The 18,499-nt window shown below is 50.7% G+C and overlaps 1 protein-coding gene across 5 annotated transcripts in view; it reads right to left on the minus strand.

Annotated features, from left to right (window-relative positions):
- Positions 1-395: 395 nt before the first annotated feature.
- SLC4A3 (solute carrier family 4 member 3) overlaps positions 396-18,499 on the minus strand; it is a 34,592-nt gene continuing 16,488 nt past the window's right edge. For 4 of the 5 annotated variants that reach the window (XM_017825381.1, XM_017825379.1, XM_017825377.1 and 1 more), the window contains exons 7-23: positions 16,514-16,665; positions 15,694-15,874; positions 15,020-15,155; positions 14,745-14,919; positions 14,225-14,321; positions 12,312-12,496; positions 10,450-10,663; positions 9,918-10,139; positions 9,443-9,591; positions 7,934-8,128; positions 7,282-7,488; positions 6,586-6,675; positions 4,845-5,011; positions 4,197-4,450; positions 3,775-3,944; positions 3,129-3,302; positions 396-2,382 (exon numbers count right to left, since the gene is read on the minus strand). In XM_017825381.1, the coding sequence (XP_017680870.1) occupies positions 2,305-2,382; positions 3,129-3,302; positions 3,775-3,944; positions 4,197-4,450; positions 4,845-5,011; positions 6,586-6,675; positions 7,282-7,488; positions 7,934-8,128; positions 9,443-9,591; positions 9,918-10,139; positions 10,450-10,663; positions 12,312-12,496; positions 14,225-14,321; positions 14,745-14,919; positions 15,020-15,155; positions 15,694-15,874; positions 16,514-16,665 (2,846 nt within the window). In that variant the 3' untranslated portion in view covers positions 396-2,304. Of the gene's footprint in view, positions 2,443-3,128; positions 3,303-3,774; positions 3,945-4,196; positions 4,451-4,844; positions 5,012-6,585; positions 6,676-7,281; positions 7,489-7,933; positions 8,129-9,442; positions 9,592-9,917; positions 10,140-10,449; positions 10,664-12,311; positions 12,497-14,224; positions 14,322-14,744; positions 14,920-15,019; positions 15,156-15,693; positions 15,875-16,513; positions 16,666-18,499 lie in introns of all 5 variants that reach the window. The other variant, XM_017825382.1, reaches the window with a different exon arrangement.

Here is an 18,499-nt window from a genome sequence, read left to right on the forward strand (position 1 = left end):
ATGTTCAGCACATGGCCCTGCCATTCAGCGTGTGGCTACAGACTGCATAAGGACATGGGCACTGAGCGCTCTTGAGCACACAGGCAGGAGCGTGTACATGTATACGGATGCAAGCAGACAGGAATATGTGTTTCTGGTTAAATATGGGGCTCAGACTCCCGTTTCCAGCAGCCAGCATGGGGGATCTAGCTGGGCCCACAGTAACCAGTCTGCTTGATGATGGCAATGGAAAACCCACCTCTGCGCTGGTAGTGGATGACATGGTTACAGCCCTTGCTCCAGCTGGGGCTTGCTACCTTACTGGCTGTTGTGGGCAAGAAAGTTTTGTGTTGGGGAATTTCAATCAATTTATTGCCGTTGGCAATAAAAACAAAGGCGCAGATCCAGAGGCACAATTCCTGTGAAGAGTTTATTGGTGTAGCTGTTTCCACTACAGTCAGAGGAGTCACAATGCACAGCAACAACAGGCCTCCTACACTACACAGGGAGGACAGGACACACACGGCCACAGACACACAGAGACACTCGTCTCTCCGCCCTGGGCCCTGCGGGGGGGGCCAGGCTGTGGGCAGGAACCTGCTGTGGGGGGAGGCTTCTTTCTCTGATGGGATATTTCTGCAGCCTCCCAAGGAAGGCATCAGACCCTCCTGTAATGAAGCAACCACCATCTCTCGCAGGAGCCAGGCTGGTAAGTGGGAATAGGGGCAATGTCTTGTCCCAAATCCAGTGGTGAAGCATGCATCCCAGCTTCCTCCAGAAGACCGCTCCAGCTCCAACCATCAGGGAGAGGGTGGTGTGCCTGTCTCCTCTGGCACTACCCTTGGAGTTGCCAAAGGCAGTAAGGGCACCATCAAGCAGTTTCTGGGCCAGCTCTGAACAAATGCTGCCAGGTCGGTGAGACCCCAGAGGAAGCCCTGTCAGGCAGAAAGGTGTGATGCACAGAAGTTCCATCTGAATAGGAGGAAGAACTTTACTGTGTTGGTGACCGTGCACTGGAATAGGTTGCCCAGAGAGGTTGTGGATTCTCCCTCACTGGAGACATTCACTGTCTGGATGCAGTCCTGTGCCATGTGCTCTAGGATGACCCTACTTGAACAGAGGCTGGACCAGATAACACACTGACCCATCCTGTGATTCTGTGTTTGGAGCTGCCCAGAGTTGATGGGGGCTGAGAGGGGGGCTGAATGCTGCTCCCTCCCACTAGGAGGGAACCACTGGATGTGAAAGGTCATCTCAGTATGGCAGCAGAATTGGGGCTGGGGGTTTCAGTGACTTCCTTGTAGGGTTGCAAGGAGCCAGACTCAGTGGATCACTGCACAGGGAACGGGAGGGGACTCAAAGGACTGTTTTGTGCTTCAGCACTACATCTCTTGTATAGCTTCTTAAACATGGTTTATTCTCAGGGACAGAAATGTGGGCATCAGGAACTGGGATGCAGCCCTATGATGCATTTACCCCTGCAACCTTTGTGGAGGTGCAGAATAGCACAGGACTCCTCTTAGTTCCTGCAAGAGGGCAGACACTCAAGGCTTCAGGATACTTGCTTGTCCCCAGCCTCCCCTCCCGGTGCAGTTTGCCTTCGGGAATAAGGTTGGGAAAACTGAGAGGAGGCTAACAACCTCTCCCATGCCAAGCAAGAGCTGAAAACAGTTACGTGGGAAGGTGACTGCACAGATGATGGTCTGGAGGATAGGGCCAGGGTGCCTGTCCCTCTTTGCCTGTCTGCCAGGCTGCAGCAGCCCCATGGGCCAGGTGCTGTGGCAGAGGCCCAATGTGAGCACTCCTAGAAGGGGGCAGAGGGAGTAGGAGCAAGGCATCTGCCAGCTGAGTAAAGAGACTGCTGGCCTGGGAGAAGCCCACTGGCCATCCACAGGCAGCTTCTAGCCCATCTCTGTGAGTGCTCAGTGTCATGTGGTGCTGAGACATCCAAGCTTCATGGTAGTGGAGGGGGATGCAGTGGCACCAGCTGGCAGGGTTCCCTTTTACCACCTGGAGACTAGGCACAGGCTGCCTCCGGCAGGGAGGGGTCAGACCCCTGACCCAAGGGCACTGAGGGCCCACACAGCTTTGTGATGTGAGAGGCATCTCTCAGCCCACTAGGTCCAAGAGGAGAGAGACTCACAGCCTCTGCTGAGCGAACGATGGGGCAGCCACATCCAGGGCTGCCTCCTGCAGGGCTATGGAACAGCCATTCGTTGGTCCAGGCAAGAGATCGTTGACTCATGGCAAGTCCCCAGTTAGTTCTCAGGAGGGGTGAGCAGGTGTGAGCGGCCTGTCCCATGAGTGGGGAGGGCAGGTCCCAGCTCATACAGGCATGTGCAGCTCGTTGTACTCATCCCGGCCATCCTCGTCAAAGTTTGGCTCCGCATCCTCTGAGTCCAACTGGGAAGAGGCAGAGACCAGGCTCTGAAGGCCACAGCTGGCCCCAATGTGGGGTCAACCCTGGCACGGAGGGATCAGCACACAGTGACCCAGGCAGCTGGGCTGTGCTGGAAAAGCAAGGCTCTTGCTCCTTCCCCTCCCAACAGGCTCCTTTTTTAAACCCTCATGCCCATCTATGCATCCCCAGCCTGATGCCCTTTCCAAGGACCAGGGCTTTGGTCCAGCACTGCAGCTCCCCCCTCTTCCCCTGCTTGCAGCACCCACTCCTAGGTGCTGCTCCAGGCTGTTCTCCAACAGGAGCTCAGGATGTTGACAGCAGCAGAGGAGCTGCCAGCTCTCAAGCAGCTGCCAGCACCCTGGCATTGTGGTTACATGTTTAAGTGCCAGGCAGCCACAGGCTCTGCTGTGATGCTGGGCTGTTGCTACTGGCTCAGTGGGGAACTGGGGTGTCTCTTGATGAATGAGCCACAAGATGGAAGGGGAAACCTGTATTCTAGGCCCCTGCCTAGAAGGAACCTCTGTTTCCTTGCCCAAGGCTGCCCATCCATCTGACAATGCACTCCCAGAGCTAAAACCTCCAAGGAAGCCATTCACCCACCTACTGCTGTTGAACAAAGACCTTCAGATAACAGCAAGAAAAAACAAGGCTTTGATGGCTCAGGTTCTTCCAGCCTTTCAGGCTGCCAAATCTCCTCAATCTCACTGCAGTGTTGCAAGCTAGACTGTGAAGACAGCTATCTGCTTACCGCTTTGAGCTCCCTGTCGTGGAAGAAGCGGGGTAGCACGAAGCGTCGCAATGGCACTGTCATGATCAGGACGAAGGGGAAGGCCAGGGATGCCACTGTAGACTTCACCACCCAAAGCAACACAATGCAGGCCAGTTGAATGCAGGTGAAGAGATTCATTCTCCAGGTCTTCACCTAGGAGGTAAATCTAGTCTAAGAACACATTATCCTTCCACACAGATTAATGAACACCCAACTGGAAGAATGTAACCCTTCTGCATAGATTAGTACAGCAACGCAACACTGCTGCATGCTCTACCTGCCTTTACAGCGAGGTAGAACTCCATAACACATCAGCCCCTGTGTCTTGGGAGCATACCCACCTGGTAGTGCAGTGTCCCTTCATCCACTCACTCCTATAAACTGTCTGTCTGTCCATACAATATACTGGCACTACACTCCTGGGTGCAGCCTAACGGCATGCTATCCAAGGCATACAATGGCATTGTACCACCTCTGTGCATGGCTTGCACTTCTCAGCACAAACTTGCAGCCAAGGAGGGTCACCAAGCCAAGCATCATTCTAGCAAAGCACTATCCTCCCCTCACCTACCTCTTCTTACTCTGCTCCTCATTACCTGGTTCCCTGCAACTTGTCTTTGCTCACCTTGACAACGTAGATGTGGTCAGGGTGGTGCTTGGATGGCATGAAAATCAGAAGCAGCCGCTCGTAGAGCTGGATGCCAGTGAGAGATGTAACCCCCATATACAGGAAGATGCCGAAGAGCACAGCCAATGGGATCTGCCGCAGCATGTTCCCCATCACAATGGACAGACCTGCACAGACAGAGCTCAGGGCATGGTGTGTCCCATGCCAGCCCCTCCACAAGGCACCTCAACCTCCATCCCTCTCCCACCCCCTCTCTGTCCTGGGCTGCAAGGGAAAGGAAGCTCCAAAGGGGTTGGTGTGGGCAGTCCTGCAGTGAGCAGGCAGAGCACAGGCTGCCTGTGGGGCAGGGACACTGCCAGCAGATGCACATGGTTGGTCCTGACCTCTCCCCTCCCTCCCTCACCCAAGCAGAGACTCACCAACGAGAGCAGCAATGAGCACTCCGGTCACACGCTGTTCCTTCACCTCCTCGATCCTGGGCTTCTCTCCTGGTGCGATGGCCTTGCTCATCACAGTCAGGGCATTGACATGTGTGACGGAGCGTACTGTCGCTGCGGTCAGCCAGGGCAGCCCAAAGAGTGCACAAAGCCCCCCCATAGTGCCAATGAGAAGAAGGTCCAGGTGGAAGCCAGAGCCTTTCAGCAACTTCCTCTCCTTCTTACTAACAATCAGCCTGAAAGAAAACAGAGCCTGGGTCAGTGCCAGGCCCAGGTCAGTGCCCAGAGATAGCACTGCAGCTGGGGACAACATTCAGTTCGCTCTCTGGAGATAGCACACATGGGGATAACAAGGAAATGGCTGAGGAGAGGGATGGATGATGGCTGTCAGCTTCAGGTTAGAAGTTTCCTCCTGTGCTTGGCTGAGGCAGGTCTCCTCCACACCACATGCCGGAGGGGAACCAAAAGATGAGTGGAGAAGCCAAGGTACAGCCTGAAATGGCCAGGATCCTGCCCCTGCTGTTCCTCTGGGATGCCCATTGCATCTCCATGTGAATGGCACCAGTGCTTATGCTGGTCTTGCCTGCCTAGGGGTTAGTGACAGTTGGGGTTGGTAGGGGAGGTACTCACGTAGTGATCTGTGTCTCCATGAAGATAAGAATGAAGACCAGGAGAGCAGGGATGGCAGAGGCAAACATCATCCACAACGGAAAGGTCCCACTGCTGCCCATGGGGTGAATGAACCAGCCACGCTTGTGAGGAGATGTGACCGACAGGCCGGAAGGGACATTCAGCTTCTGGTGGTGTAGTCACAAAACCCAGCAATTATTCATCAATACACACCTGCCCACAGCCTTACACAGGACTAGTCTTGATCCTCCTGTTCTCCCTGGTCTGAACACTTCAGATGATGGGATAAGCCACCCTGAACTGAGCAGGACTTTCTCATGGGTAATCAATCCCCTTCAGTGCAAAAAGTCCCATGTCCCCTAACATGGGCCTGTCTCATTTCCTTTCAGCTATTGAAATATCCTTAATTTTTGTCCAAAAGACCAAGGAATCATCTTCCTTCAGGAACCTCACCCCTATGCCAGTGGTTACAATGCTCCTTGACCTCTTCTTGGACAAATTAAGTGTTCTGAACTGCCTACCCTACTCTGAAGTGGCTTTCCAGACTTTCCAAGACTTTTCTGAGACATTTTTCAGCATTGTTTTTGCAGTGTGAACCCCAGAAGTGACCGCATTCTCTGGAAATGACCTCATCCTAACCATGTTCAGAGGGAATATCGTGTTTGTGGCTCCCATCAGACCACACAGACTCCTAGCTGTACATCATCCTGACCCTGCGTTCATTAGCATTTGAACCCTTGAATCTGTGTTCCTCTACAGAAATTTTTGCTATCTGCACTGCAGGGAGAGTTTATGATTTGCATTTATGTTAATCAGCATAAGTATGAATAATATTCCTGGAATGCTTGTCCTTGAGCTAAGCTGTGTAACTAAGTACCATTTTCTCAGAAAGCTTTGTACATATGCTGAGTTAATACTGAAATGATAATGCTTTTGATATTAATTGTAGAAGTGTAGAAGGGTATGAAAAGAATGTAACAAAGTGCATGATTTTACTAACATCTGATAGACCCAAATTTTTCATTGAAATTCAAATGAATAAAAATGCATTTTGATTCCACCAAGCCTTGGGCTGTCTTGATAAAAACCTTGCATGATGAACAGGAAATAGCTTTCACCCTTTCCACAGTCTTAGTGAAAAAAAATACCACAACAAAAATATATAAGTACATATCTACTGAAAAAGGAGAAAAAATGAAACCTGTGAGATGGGCTTGTCTGATAACATTAAGTTATCAAACTTAATGCTAAATTTGTGCATAAACTGGGAAAAAATTATTAAGACTGTGATCAAAATATTTAGTAGCCTCTACAATCAAGGAGAGAATAAGTATGTTAAGTATTAAACCCCATTGAAACCATTCTACATGCCAGCTTCTTCAGTGTGCATAACCAGTTTATATCCTGTTGATTGACTACAAGTGTTTAGAGTTACAAACAAGGAATTAACTGCAGTGAAATTCCTTAAAGCCCCTAAAGCCTCCCCTACGAACAGCTGGAATACCAGAGGGACACTAGGACACTCCAGTCGCTGTAGATCTGGCCTCAGTCTCAGCAAGACCCTTGGAGCTTCTCTTTAGCGTGGGAGTGAGGACAAGGGCAACGTCTCTGTTTGCTTTGTGCTGTTATGACTAAAGAAGCAGGAAATACAAATTCCCCATTGCACAAGAGCAGGCCACAGTGCCACAGGGAATTACTGCTGGGCTGCAGGAGGGGCTCTGAGGGCAGTGCTGGCACCTACCTGCGTGTATGTGTCAGTGATGGTGTAATCCACCAGCACCATGACCAGGATGGAGATGGGGATCCCAAAGTCTCCGATGATCCGCCGAGCCTGCAGAATAAAGACCTGTCACTGGCAAAGAGAAGGGCCAGCTCCATGCATCCACCTTGCTACAGAGAGCCTGCAGCAAAGAGAAGCCCCAAGTGGGGCCAGGCACCACTGCAAACCTAAGCACTGCTGATGGGCAGGGCAAGGGAACCCAGACTTGACCCATAGGGCTGTGCATCCCATTGCCCACATAACACACAGTCCTCTTAAATGACTGGCTTATTGCTCCTGCTGGCCTTTTTAGACAGTGGTGCAGGTATTATACAGATGCCCTGCATGTGAGAGATGTCCAAAGAGAACAACTTGTAAGCTCTTGCCCCTATATTCTAGTTTAATAGATTTGTATCCAGACCAAAGAGCTTTCCCAAGGTGCAGAGGACTTTCCGGCAAAGCTCACTGGAGCAGGACAGTGCAAATACTGTCACCAACAGTCAGCTCTGGTCTGCAGCCTAGGGTGGGCTACTATCCCTTCTGCAAGGTACTTAAGGGATTTCTGGTGTTTCTCTGGGGGACATCCAAATGCTCTGGAGAACAAAGGTCTGTACCAAGAAGAATTACATGTTTGGCACATCCCTTGTCCTCAACATCTGGGTCCCACGAACTTCTCACCTTTCCTCCTAAGAAACGGCTGTTCTTGAACTTGCGCATAAAGAAGGCAATGAAGAAGGTGCCTAGCATGAGAATGAGGGAGAGGAGAGCAGTATTGGGCTGCATCCTGGTGCCCAGTGACATCGCATCTGCAGAGAGCATGCTGGCGTTCAGGCTGCTTTGCACATTCGGTGGGTAGAACTTCAGCAAAGGATGTTCTGCAAACACCTGGACAGGTGAGAAAAGCAGCAGGCAAGTTACCACAAGGAGGGGCAGGGGGCACTGTCATTAACGGGAGCCGGGGGAAGCGGAGGTGTCCTGCTCTGTGGAGAGGTGAGTGTGGTAGATGGTGGGCACAGACAATCCCAGCATCTGTCACTTCGCCTCACAACCTACCCAGCTGCATAGGGTTGGGGAGAAAAAAGTAGCACCTCTTTAATGCCTCCTGCAGAAGAGAAGGGGAGAGAGACATTAGGGCTCTTCCTGCCACCCTCTGTGATGGCACAGGAGGCAGCTGTGCTGAGGCATGAGAGGCCAGCAAAGAAATGCTCTGCAGAATGTCTAGGAAAGCTGTGGCTGAGCTGGCCCTGTTCCCCTGCCACTCGTATGCTAAAGCAACAGGGTCCTGAGAGATCAAGAGATGCAGTGGCCCATCTCCCTGGGGAAGGTTCACCTTGTACAGTTTGTAGAAGGTCTCGTAGATAAAGATGAGGGAGATGAGGAAAGCAAAGATCTCCTGGGTGAAGGGCGAGATGTAGCGCACCAAGAAGCTTCCCTCAGCTGCCACAATAATGAAGATGAAGACGATGAGCCACAGACCAATCCACACTCTGCCTGTGAGATACTCAATGCCTTGTGTCTGGCAGAACTGAAATGGAAAGGGAAGGAGTTACTTACGGCTCCTCAGGCTGCCTCCTGCATCTGCTCCCCATTAAGATCAAAGATTCTCCTGGAAAAAAGCATCTACATCTGCTTGGGCATCCAGCACAGAGACAGTGAATTCATTGCTGAAGTCACAGGCAAATTTGCAGACTTTTCTTTAACACCTACCAGCTCACACCAAGCAGGTCTTTACCTTTTCAGTCTTTTTAACAGTACCTCCTTTGCTTTCTGCTGAAGCCAACCATGCATGATGCTCCCCATCCCACCCATATGGAGGTGCCATTGCTCAAACACAGCCCTCCACTGTTCCATGCACTCAACAGCACAAACCTGTTCCCTACAAAGGAGAGCGTGAGCATCCTGCTATGTCCCATTGCATAAAGGCTACATTAGCTGGGCCATAATCTCAGACAGCACCTCTGCTCCTCCACACACATCAACACCAACTACTTCCAGCACCAGTCACATCCCTCCCTTTGCAGCTTTCCTCGGTACCACCACAAGCAGAGGTACACCTGTGTACACTGTGACTGGGCAAAGAAAAGAGGTCAGTGAGAAGTGTGGTCACAAAAGAGCAGGGAAATTCACACTCTGCAATGGCATCACCTCCAAACTCTTGACACACCAAGGTGAAAATCTAACTGTAGGAAAAAACATGCTTTTTTAAAGACACAGACATGCTAGGAGTCAGAAAAAAAGAGAAGGATTAGACCCACTGCTTGAAGGTACAAGGATGCTTGTAAGAGTAAAGGGGTCATGCTACTTAAGAAACATATCCATCCTGGCTGGCGAGGATACCTCTGCACACACCCTAGGCCTTATCCTGAGAGGTAGGAGTAATGTACATGGCACATCCCAAATGAGTGGTACGCACGTTGTTGGGCTCACATACAAGGAAACCTGGACACAAGTGAAAGCTGTGAAATGGTCTTCAAAGGAAGCCCCAAGAACAAGAAAGTTTTAGGATGCAGCTACAAGTGCTTATTGTGCCAAGATGGGCTGCAGCACAGGGCTGGGGGACAATGCTTCCCTCAGAGTCAGCAAGTAGAGGAGCGCTGTTATCACTGTCACACCTCAAGACATAATGGACACAGCAATGGGAGGCAGAACTCTCTACAGCATGACCTGTAAAGGGTCAGCAGAGCCAGGGGCAGCCCTGGCCGAGCTGAGAGGAGCCTGGAAGGACCCAAGGAGTCCACACTACCAAAGACACTTTGCAGAGCTGAGAAATGCCAGCTGCACTCTCCCAAACAAGGGCAGAGTGAGCAGGTGCCAAGCATAGATACTGCCTCACATGTACCTTGTAAAAAGCTTCTTCAAACACCAGCAGAGGCCCTGAGAAGCCAATGACCAGGAGCGGCTGGGCTCCGAGCAGGGAGAAGAGAATCCCTAAAACTGAGGTGGAGATTATCAGCTCGGAGACCCCCATGAGACCCTCAGTTTTCTCTCCTGGGAAAGAGAACAACATGTGAGTGTTATAGTCTGGACACAGGCACCATCACTACAGGCAGGCAGGCTGCACAGCTCCAGAAAGAGGAGGCAGGTCCCCATCCCATCAGTCAGAGGTCCCCTGTGTTAGGCAGGGAGCACGGAAGGAGCCCGGGGAGCTGAGACTGGAGAGGCCAAGTGGCAGGGTGGGAACAAGGCAGCAGCCGAGATGCAGCACAACCACTCTCCCTGAGCGAACAGCACCAAAGCCCACCCCAGCACAGCATCACACAGACACAGCCAGTGTCCCAGAGTGCAAAGAACAGACCAGAAAGCAGGCCCATTACCTAGGAGTCCCCCGAAGGTGATGGCAGGAGAGAGAGCAGCAAAGTAGATGAAGAGAACGGCTGCGAGACACTGGCTGTGCAAGGCGTCTCTGATGTCACTGAGGTATTTGGGGTACCTGCGCTTTATGTCCCGAACCAGACCTCCAAAAAATATCCCGGTTCGCTTCAAAGGGTCGTCCTCAGCTTCCTCCTCTTCTTCCTCAGCTTTCACTTCACACAGCTCTAGAGATGTACAGAGGGCAGAGCTTGAGCAGGGAACAGAGCTGAGCCCTTGGGCTGTCCCTCTCCCCAGTACCTCGTAGAGACCTTCCTCCAGCAGCACTAGCCTGGTGAGCCCCCTCCACTGCACATCCCACTGCCCCCAGCTGCCAGAGCTGCCCACAGCCAGTGTCTTGCTCCCCTTGTCCCTCTCCCAGCTCCCCACTGCAGGAGCCAGGACCTCCTCACACCCCTGCCAGGTTCTGGGAGGGGAGGGCCCACTGGGGCATGCAGGGCACTAGGCATAAACTTGCCCAAATGTGAGTGGAGAGACCTTTGGCTTCCTGAACAGTCCCCTCCTTCATGGACTTCTGCTCCCTCTCCTTCCTCTTCTTCAGCAGCAACTTCTGGAAGGTGGCAATGGATTTGAGCAAGTCTTTCCCCTCCACCTCTGATGGGGGGATGACAATGCTGCAGTCCAAGAACTCATTGATTGCGTTGAGGAGATCTTGACGGTCATCTGCCATGTATGCAGCCTCATGGAAGTGCTGAGAGGGGCAGGGAAAAAGAGAGAGGGAGAAGGCTCAGACCAAGACTAGACCCAGCTACCTACAGCCTGGAAAGTCAACACTTGCTGTGACCTTCACAGTAACATCCTGCTCCCTCAACCCACTACTCGTCTCACTACTGCCGCTCTGTGACCCACACTCCTGAATCCTGCTTCTCATTCTGAGGGAAAAGCTGGTGGAGCCCTAAAGCACCACAGATAAAAAGCACAAGAACCAGGACCTGAGCAGGAAGCATAAGAGACTCTTGGGAGTCTCCACATGGGAGAGAGTGAGAGAGAGAGGGAGAGGGAGAGAGGGGGAGAGAGGGAGAGAGAGAAAATAGGAGTCTACAGCATGAAGGAAGCCATGCAAGGGAAACCAGGCAGAAAAGGTGAGATACTTCTGAGAGCAAGGGCAGGATAACAAGGAAGGACTCCAAGGAGACCAGGAGGGGACAGCACTACTGCAAATAAGCAGGGAGGTGCTGGCAAACAGGCAGAAGTGCTGCACTGCCTCTGAAACATGCCTTCAGAGAAAGGGCTGGAGGATGATGAACAAGTGAAGAGCCTTTAAAGCAGGGAGGGGACAGCTAAGGTCCCTGCAGCACACAGACTCCCTGGAGCCACACTTCAATGTAAACGATACTGTACTCTCTCCATGGCGCCAGCCACTGTGTAACCTTGCTACAGCCAGCCCTGGCTGCAGCAGCTGCCTCTCCTCTTCCAGCAAGATGAGCAGAGACTCAAATGAACAAGATCAGTCCACAAACACAGTGCTGAAGCTGGAATATGGCATTTCACCTCTTCCGGGTAAAAACACATTCTCAGCTGAGCCCTGTGCCCTGTACAACTCCAGGGAAGGGATCTTTCACCTGGGAGACCTTGTTGTCTATAACTCACATTTTCTGATTGAACCTTTTAGTCTCCAGTTCAGGGAAAGTTGTGCACTATTGGCAGGACAGGAATGTTTGTTACTTGCTTATAGTTACATGGCACCAGCCGGAAGAACCCTGTGAATCTCTGATCCTCTTGTCCTGGATGTATGCAGATGCTCAGATTGTCTTTTTGCATTTAATTCCTAAACAAGTTAATGAATTTCACTTTCCTGCCCATGTAGACAGATAGGGGACTTCTAGCAGTGCACGCACTTGGCAGAAAAACCTTCCTGCCTCCTCATCTCTCCTCCTGTATGGATGTGCTCCTCTGCATGGATGCCTGAGCCATGGGACTCAGCTAGGAAGCTTCATCCAAACACCTGACAACCATCCCCAGGCATTGCTGGGTCTTTTTATCAGTGTGGTCTGGGCCAGGTGCCATGGTCACAGGCACTGCTCAGCCTCCCCTCCTCTCTGTTTGAGAAATGTCAACTGAACACCACTCCTCTAACCTTGGGCATTCTTTGCTCCTGCTTTTACATATGGCCCCTTTCTTCACCAAGCCAAGTGTCTGTCCTACTCTTTTCTCTGTACTGGAGCGTTGACTACCTTAGTCAAGCCAGGCTGCTCTTAAAAATCCCAGGTGCTCATACCTGCCTACCCCACCCAGGCCTATGCACAGCATCTCTCAGCACTTTCATCTCAGGACTGTCTCCTAAGGAACCACCAAAACTCCCTTGCCTTTCTCAGTATCACCGTCCATCAGCTTCTCACCTTGTCGGACATGAGGGTGGAGATGGAGCGGCCAATTTCATGGTAGTCCATGTTGGCCTGGCTAGGTCCCAGAAGCACAAAGATGAATCTGACAGGAATTGGGACCTCCAAGACAGATTCCAGGAAGACGGCCTCATTTAGTCGGACAAAAGCCATAGTTGGCTGCTCCAGGAACTGCACGCAACCTACCAGGAGGCAATGTTTGGAGCAGAGTTAATCACTGGGGTGAGCTGTACTGGATAGCCTTTAACAGTGGAAGCAAGGATTTCAGGGGTTCCCAGGAGCCCTGCAGTTCTGCATGTTCTCCAGGCCACTGACACAGCACTCAGCTACATGTTGAGGACTGCTCCAAGTCCTTTACTGATCATTCACAAGCAGTGCTACTTTATTTAGCCTCCCAGTTAGCCCATTCTTAATCCCTTACAGATGGGCTCTACTTACACTATGAAGGCCTAATTTTAAATCGGAAGATTGCTTCCCACTTATGGAAGGAAGACTCTCATATGTTACTTTTATCAAACAAACTTCTAATCTCATCAAAGAATGAAATCAGGTTTGTTTGACATGACCTATTTCCCATAAACCTCATTGCTTGGCAATAATTACATTCTTATTCTTTAGCTCTTTATTAATTGAATCCCATATTAGCTCTGCCATTATGTTGGCCGAGAAGGATGTCAGGTTAAACCACCTATAGGTACTGGCTCACTGTCCTTCCCTTCTTGGGCACTGATGCTATGAGATTTCTTTTGTTATCTTGTATGTTCCCTGTATTCCTAAACTTTTTTTTTTTTTTCCAGGGAAAAGTAAGTCAGTTCTCTAGACTCATAGGAGCAAACTACACAGTTTGTTTTACAATGTCTGCATCTCATCAGTGCTTTGACAGTCTCCTCAGTTCCTAACAGATTGGGAAGTACTCCTGAATCCTCCGGCACACCAGCTGCTTCCTTCACTTACCGAACACAAATGTTTATTGAATACTTGTATTTCTGTGGCATTATTACTGATCTTTCTGCCATCTGTGTCCAGCAAAGAGCTGTGTTCTGTGTTAGACTGGCAAATATGGGCCATCCGAGAGTCCAAGTGAATCGCAAAACACAGCCTTATCTCAGAAACAAGCCAATGTTTAGTTTTGTGAGTATTCAAAGTGTGTTTATGAACCTGATTTGGCCTCATCATGATTAAGAATCAGTTTGTTTGAGCTGCCAAGCATCTTTGCCTGAGCTTTTAATCTACTGGATAGGCAATGACATTTACTTTGCTTGCTAGGTTTGCTCAGATGTTAATGCCAGCAAAGAGCTGAGAAGGAATACTCTTGTAGTCAGAAGGAACCAAGCCCAGTGATGCTTGAGCCTGCCTGCTCATAGCCCTAAAAAATCCCCTGGCAGTGCTATGGCAAATACCTGAGACTTTGCCACTAGCCACGCCCTGCTTCTGTAAACTGAAAGCTCCCTGGCACACACAACCAGCAGTCAACACTGGTCAGGGACAGGGACCAGGTGCTGGTGAGGTGTGAAGAGGCAGACAGAGGGCAGCAATGCTCAGAGGCCCAAGAGCAGTCGTAGCCTGGCCACCAGTCCCTCAGGCACCACTTACTTACTTCTGAGCTGCAAAACCAGAGGTTCTGGTGAGCCTGGCAGGACTTTCACCCCTAAGTTGTGCCCCAGTTCTCAGCAGCAGAGTCTATCATCCTCTTTTTTTAATTTAGGAAAAGAACTACCCTGGCACCCCATACATTTACCACAAAGAGAACATGCACCATCAGCAAAGGAGAGAGTGTACCAGGCTCCCTCCTCGGTTGAACTTTGGAAACATGTAAGAGATGACCAAATATCTCTCAGGAGGGCACAGACAGCTGGGGCCAGACCAAGATCTGCACTAGTTGTTGGGGGACACTACATGCCATCTCTTACCCACGAGAACTACTGTGGCCTCTGCATCTTCAGGGATCTTCTCCATCAGCTTCAGGTATTTACGGTGGCCCTCAGAGTTATGGAGATGTGGGTTTTTCTGCCAGGCAAGAATACAAACAAGTAAGGATGAAATCTCCATGCTTTGGTCTCCCCACCGGGCCTTGCACTCCACTGCTGTAACTGCAGCTGGGCTTGCCTTGGCTGCACACCCAACACTCTGCTTCACAGGCAAGGCACCCTCACAGCAGAGGCCACCCTGCAAGCACCAGGGCTGTTGCTGCCATTACATGCTCAAGCAGACATCCGCATACAGTGCCAAGCTAAAATTAGGTTCCAAAATCATAATGCAGTGACCCAATTTCCAGAACTCTGGGTGATCCAGGGCAGCTCAGTCCTTGCAGTACAAGGTTCTCCCATGAAGGGGCCCAGAGGTGGGTTCCAAGGGTTGCTGTCAGCCAAGAGTTGTCCCTGGAGTGTGTAAAAAGAAACAGTTCCTCCCCCCAACCCCCGTCACCCTCACCTCCTTGCACTCGGTCTCGTTGGCCTTGGGGTCAGCCATCTCAATGCGCTCTTCCCCCATGAGGGGCACACAAGTGTCTGTGGTGTGGTTGTGGTGGTGGTTCCCCACAATGGAGTTCATGCTGGAGCTGGAGTGGTTCCTTGGGAAGAAGCCCTCTTTCTCATCATTGGGGTGGCTGGGGGGGAGAGTGGTGGCCATGAGGACCTGCCTCCCTTCCCATCCAGGGCTCACATGTAATCCCTGAGCCCTGGGATCCTCATCTGTGTGCCACCCACCTGTGCTTCAGCAGCAGGGCACGCAGCACGTTGGCTCGGTCTTCTGCTCTGATCTGGTCAGAGATGATCATCGTCTCCACCATGAGGTGAGCAATGCCAGGCAAAGTGGTCTGCTCCAAGTCAAGGAGGACAGCACCTGCCATCAAGAGGGGAAGAGCCCTGCTCCTAGTGTGCAATGTTCCCCATTTCATGCACACTCTGGGGACACAGCTGTTCCACTAGGAACTGGGCTCATAGAGTCTCTCAGATGAGAAATGCCCCAAGTCCAGGTGCCCTATGTCCTTTCTGTAAACTCTTGTCCCAAGAGAACCCAAAATCTCCAAGACGCACTGGTCACTCTGGTATCTCCTTTTGTTTCAGTCTCCTGCTCTGACCAAACTTTCCATTTCACACCAAAGATGTGTCCAAGACCTGTCAGCCGAGACACAGCTGGGTGTTGCAGCTGTCACGTGCCCAAGAGCAGTGAAGCAGAGCATGGAACCAACACAGCCCAACCCTTGGGCTATTGTAAACCCTGCCAAACAGGTTGCAGGATGTCTCCACAGGCCCTTCATGGAGACTGGACACAGACACTGTTGTGTGCCTCCACTGATGGGCCAAACAGTGACAGAAGCTATCCAGCAAAACCTGTCCCAGAGCCAGAGCCAAACTCTGGCCTGCTGCTCCTGACTCACCGTGGGCAATCGTCTTCCTGAGCTCCAACAGACTGCGGAAGGACAGTGAAGCTACATGGGGTTTCCCCCACCTTGCTGTATCCTCCTCCACATCCTCCTCAAACTTGATCCAGCGGGCCGTCTCCCTCCAGTGCATCTCCTGGTTCTTATCCACCACCAGCTCATTCAGCTCCACAAACACCTAGTGCGAATTACAGCCAGGACATGAGACTTCCCCTGATGTATACAGCTCTACTAGCAACACACAGAGAGCCTGAGCTCTGTTCTCAAGGTACCGCCTGGTCTGAAGCACTGCCTGAGCAAGCCTGCTGTAGTTAACCAGAGGCTTGATGAACAGAAGCAGCCAGGACAAATATCACTGACAGCGTGGCAGGAGCTTCCATCAGCACATGGAGCACCAGAAAGCTTCAAGTCAGATGGTGTGGGCAGATGAGAGAGAATGATGCATTGCTGCATCCCTTTCCACCAAACTGTGACAATTTTGTCGTCTGCCTCCTTCTTGGTTTCCCCCAGAATTTTCCACAGTTACCAGAGATGATGATATTACCATGCTGCCAATTTCCACAACAGCACTACCAGTTCTGGGATATTTTAATGTTTTTCCTAAGGTCAAAGCTTTGCAATTTCAGGGAAATCTCTACTTTTATTGAAAAAAGTGTATTTTCAGCCCCCAAGATAATGGATAATAGCTTGAAATGTCACCCTCAAGGTCATGTAAAGAATTAATTATATAGAAACACATTTATCACTTCATAAACTGCACGTTTCTAGTCCTGATTTATATCCTCTGAACAAGTGTGGGAGGACAGCACATGGATACCTCATGGGGCTTTCTATCCAGCTTCTTCTTCTTCTTCTTTTTCTTGACAGATGGAGTTGATGCTAATTTTTTGCTTGTCCTGGTGATCTGACTCCGAGATGGTTTTTTCATCAGATGTCTCCTCACACCAGGGTTATCTTCAAAACGGTGGCCTGAAGACATAGGAAAGAAAAAAAGACCGCCAATTTGTCTAGTGGATACACACTGTCTGGCAGGGAAACACATCCAAGCACACTCTTCTTTTATTAGCTTATGCTACCAAAGCTCTGGCAGCTAGAGAACTCACCATCATCTTCCAGACCTTTGAAGATCCTTACTGCTTCATCTGCCTACTTTCAGCTCTTCCAGATGCCTGTGAGCTAATTTCTTCACAAAGAAGGCTTCCTCCCAGGTTGTGCATACACTGGAGCTTCATCACGAAAGCTTTTACTCATGGTACCCAAACAAGTGGTGTGTGAACCCTCCCCATACTCCCTCAAGAAAAAGCAACCTGCAGCCTTGTCTGCACAGCTCTGCACCCCAGATAGCACAGGCAGGCACCTGGCTGGGGCTCATCTCTCGCACCAGAGGAAGGCCTGGTGCTCAGCAAGCAAAAAGGGCAGTGAAGGGGAAGGATATTTAGCTCCTGGTCTGGGAGACATAAGGAAATATCAATGACTGTTTTATTTAATTGTGCGATGAGAGTGTAGGATAACACTGCAGCTGGGGCTGGCACGGACGCTGGGCAGTGAACTCCAGCTATCGCTGCTTCTAGACATTCCGCAGTGCCGCTGTGATGCCCTCGGAAAGGTCTGCCTTAGAGAGTGGCTGGCTGAAACAAAGCCTCACAAAGCCTCTAGAGAGGCTGTTAAGGCTGAAGTTCAGACCAACCACCAAGCTACCAGTGCTGTTGGCAAACCAGTACCCACCAAAATGATTCAGTCACAACTGTGCCAACCCCCTTTGCAATGCTGGAGAAACAGCACCTGGGCAACAGCCTGCCATGGAGAGTAGTTTCCCTGGACACTATTCAGAGACAGCAAGTGTATCTTTCTCAGCACAGACAAACCATGGGAATGGGGAAAGCCTCAGAGCCTGCCTTCAGGATGGGCAGGCTCCAAGTAGATCATGGAGTGAGCGCTCTTGCTCAGGTTTGGTCCATCGAGGTTTGCTGGCCTTGCTTGTAAGACAATGCCAAGGTCTTCTCCCAGCTCTCCATTGGCTGGGATGAATGTTCTGTCTGCATGCACCTTTCTGCACTTAGCTTGAAGACCTGCAGCTCTCAGGGTATGAGAGGCAGTAAAAAGCACTGCATTTGAAAGCTGAGTAATCTCTTTGATATTTTAGGGAAATATCCATGCACATATGGCATGGAAAGACACACCCAGCATTGGGCCAGGCATACCATGGCCTTGCACCTTGGAAATCTGGGTCGCTAAATTAAATATAAAACGAATCAATATTGAGCCTCAGGGTATTTTCCCCCATTGGCTGCCCTACTGATACACGTCCTGCTGATGGCGGGACTCCTCCCTGCTCCACTTACTGCACTGCAATGTCGATAGGAGCCAATAACTGCCCACCACTACAAACATTTCTGGGAGTTGGGCATGTGTGGGGCTTCCATGGAATTTTGCATGGATTTCTGAGTTCCTGTGTGCTCAGTAGCCACTTTATCACACTCTTTGTGAGACTGTACATAAAACAAGCAGTCCACCAGGCAGACAATTTTGGTATCCAGCAACTTTGCTCCAATCCCTGTAGCTTCTGATTCTCATATGCACCCTGGGACTCATTCTCACCATGTCACTGGAAGACCAGGGCCAGAGTACACTCTGCCCAGCAAGACAGAACGCTCACCCAGAGCACAGCAAGCTTTCCCTATGGTGATGACAACTTATTACACAGTGCTCTTCAGCAACAGGCCCAGAAAGCATTCACATGTCCAGTCTCAGCCACCAAATGGCTGGAGGACAGATAAAACACAAGGAGCCAAGTTTCCTGACA

The sequence above is a fragment of the Lepidothrix coronata genome, unplaced genomic scaffold, assembly GCF_001604755.1.
Source record: "Lepidothrix coronata isolate B3197 unplaced genomic scaffold, Lepidothrix_coronata-1.0 Scaffold118, whole genome shotgun sequence".
Lineage (NCBI taxonomy): Eukaryota > Metazoa > Chordata > Aves > Passeriformes > Pipridae > Lepidothrix > Lepidothrix coronata.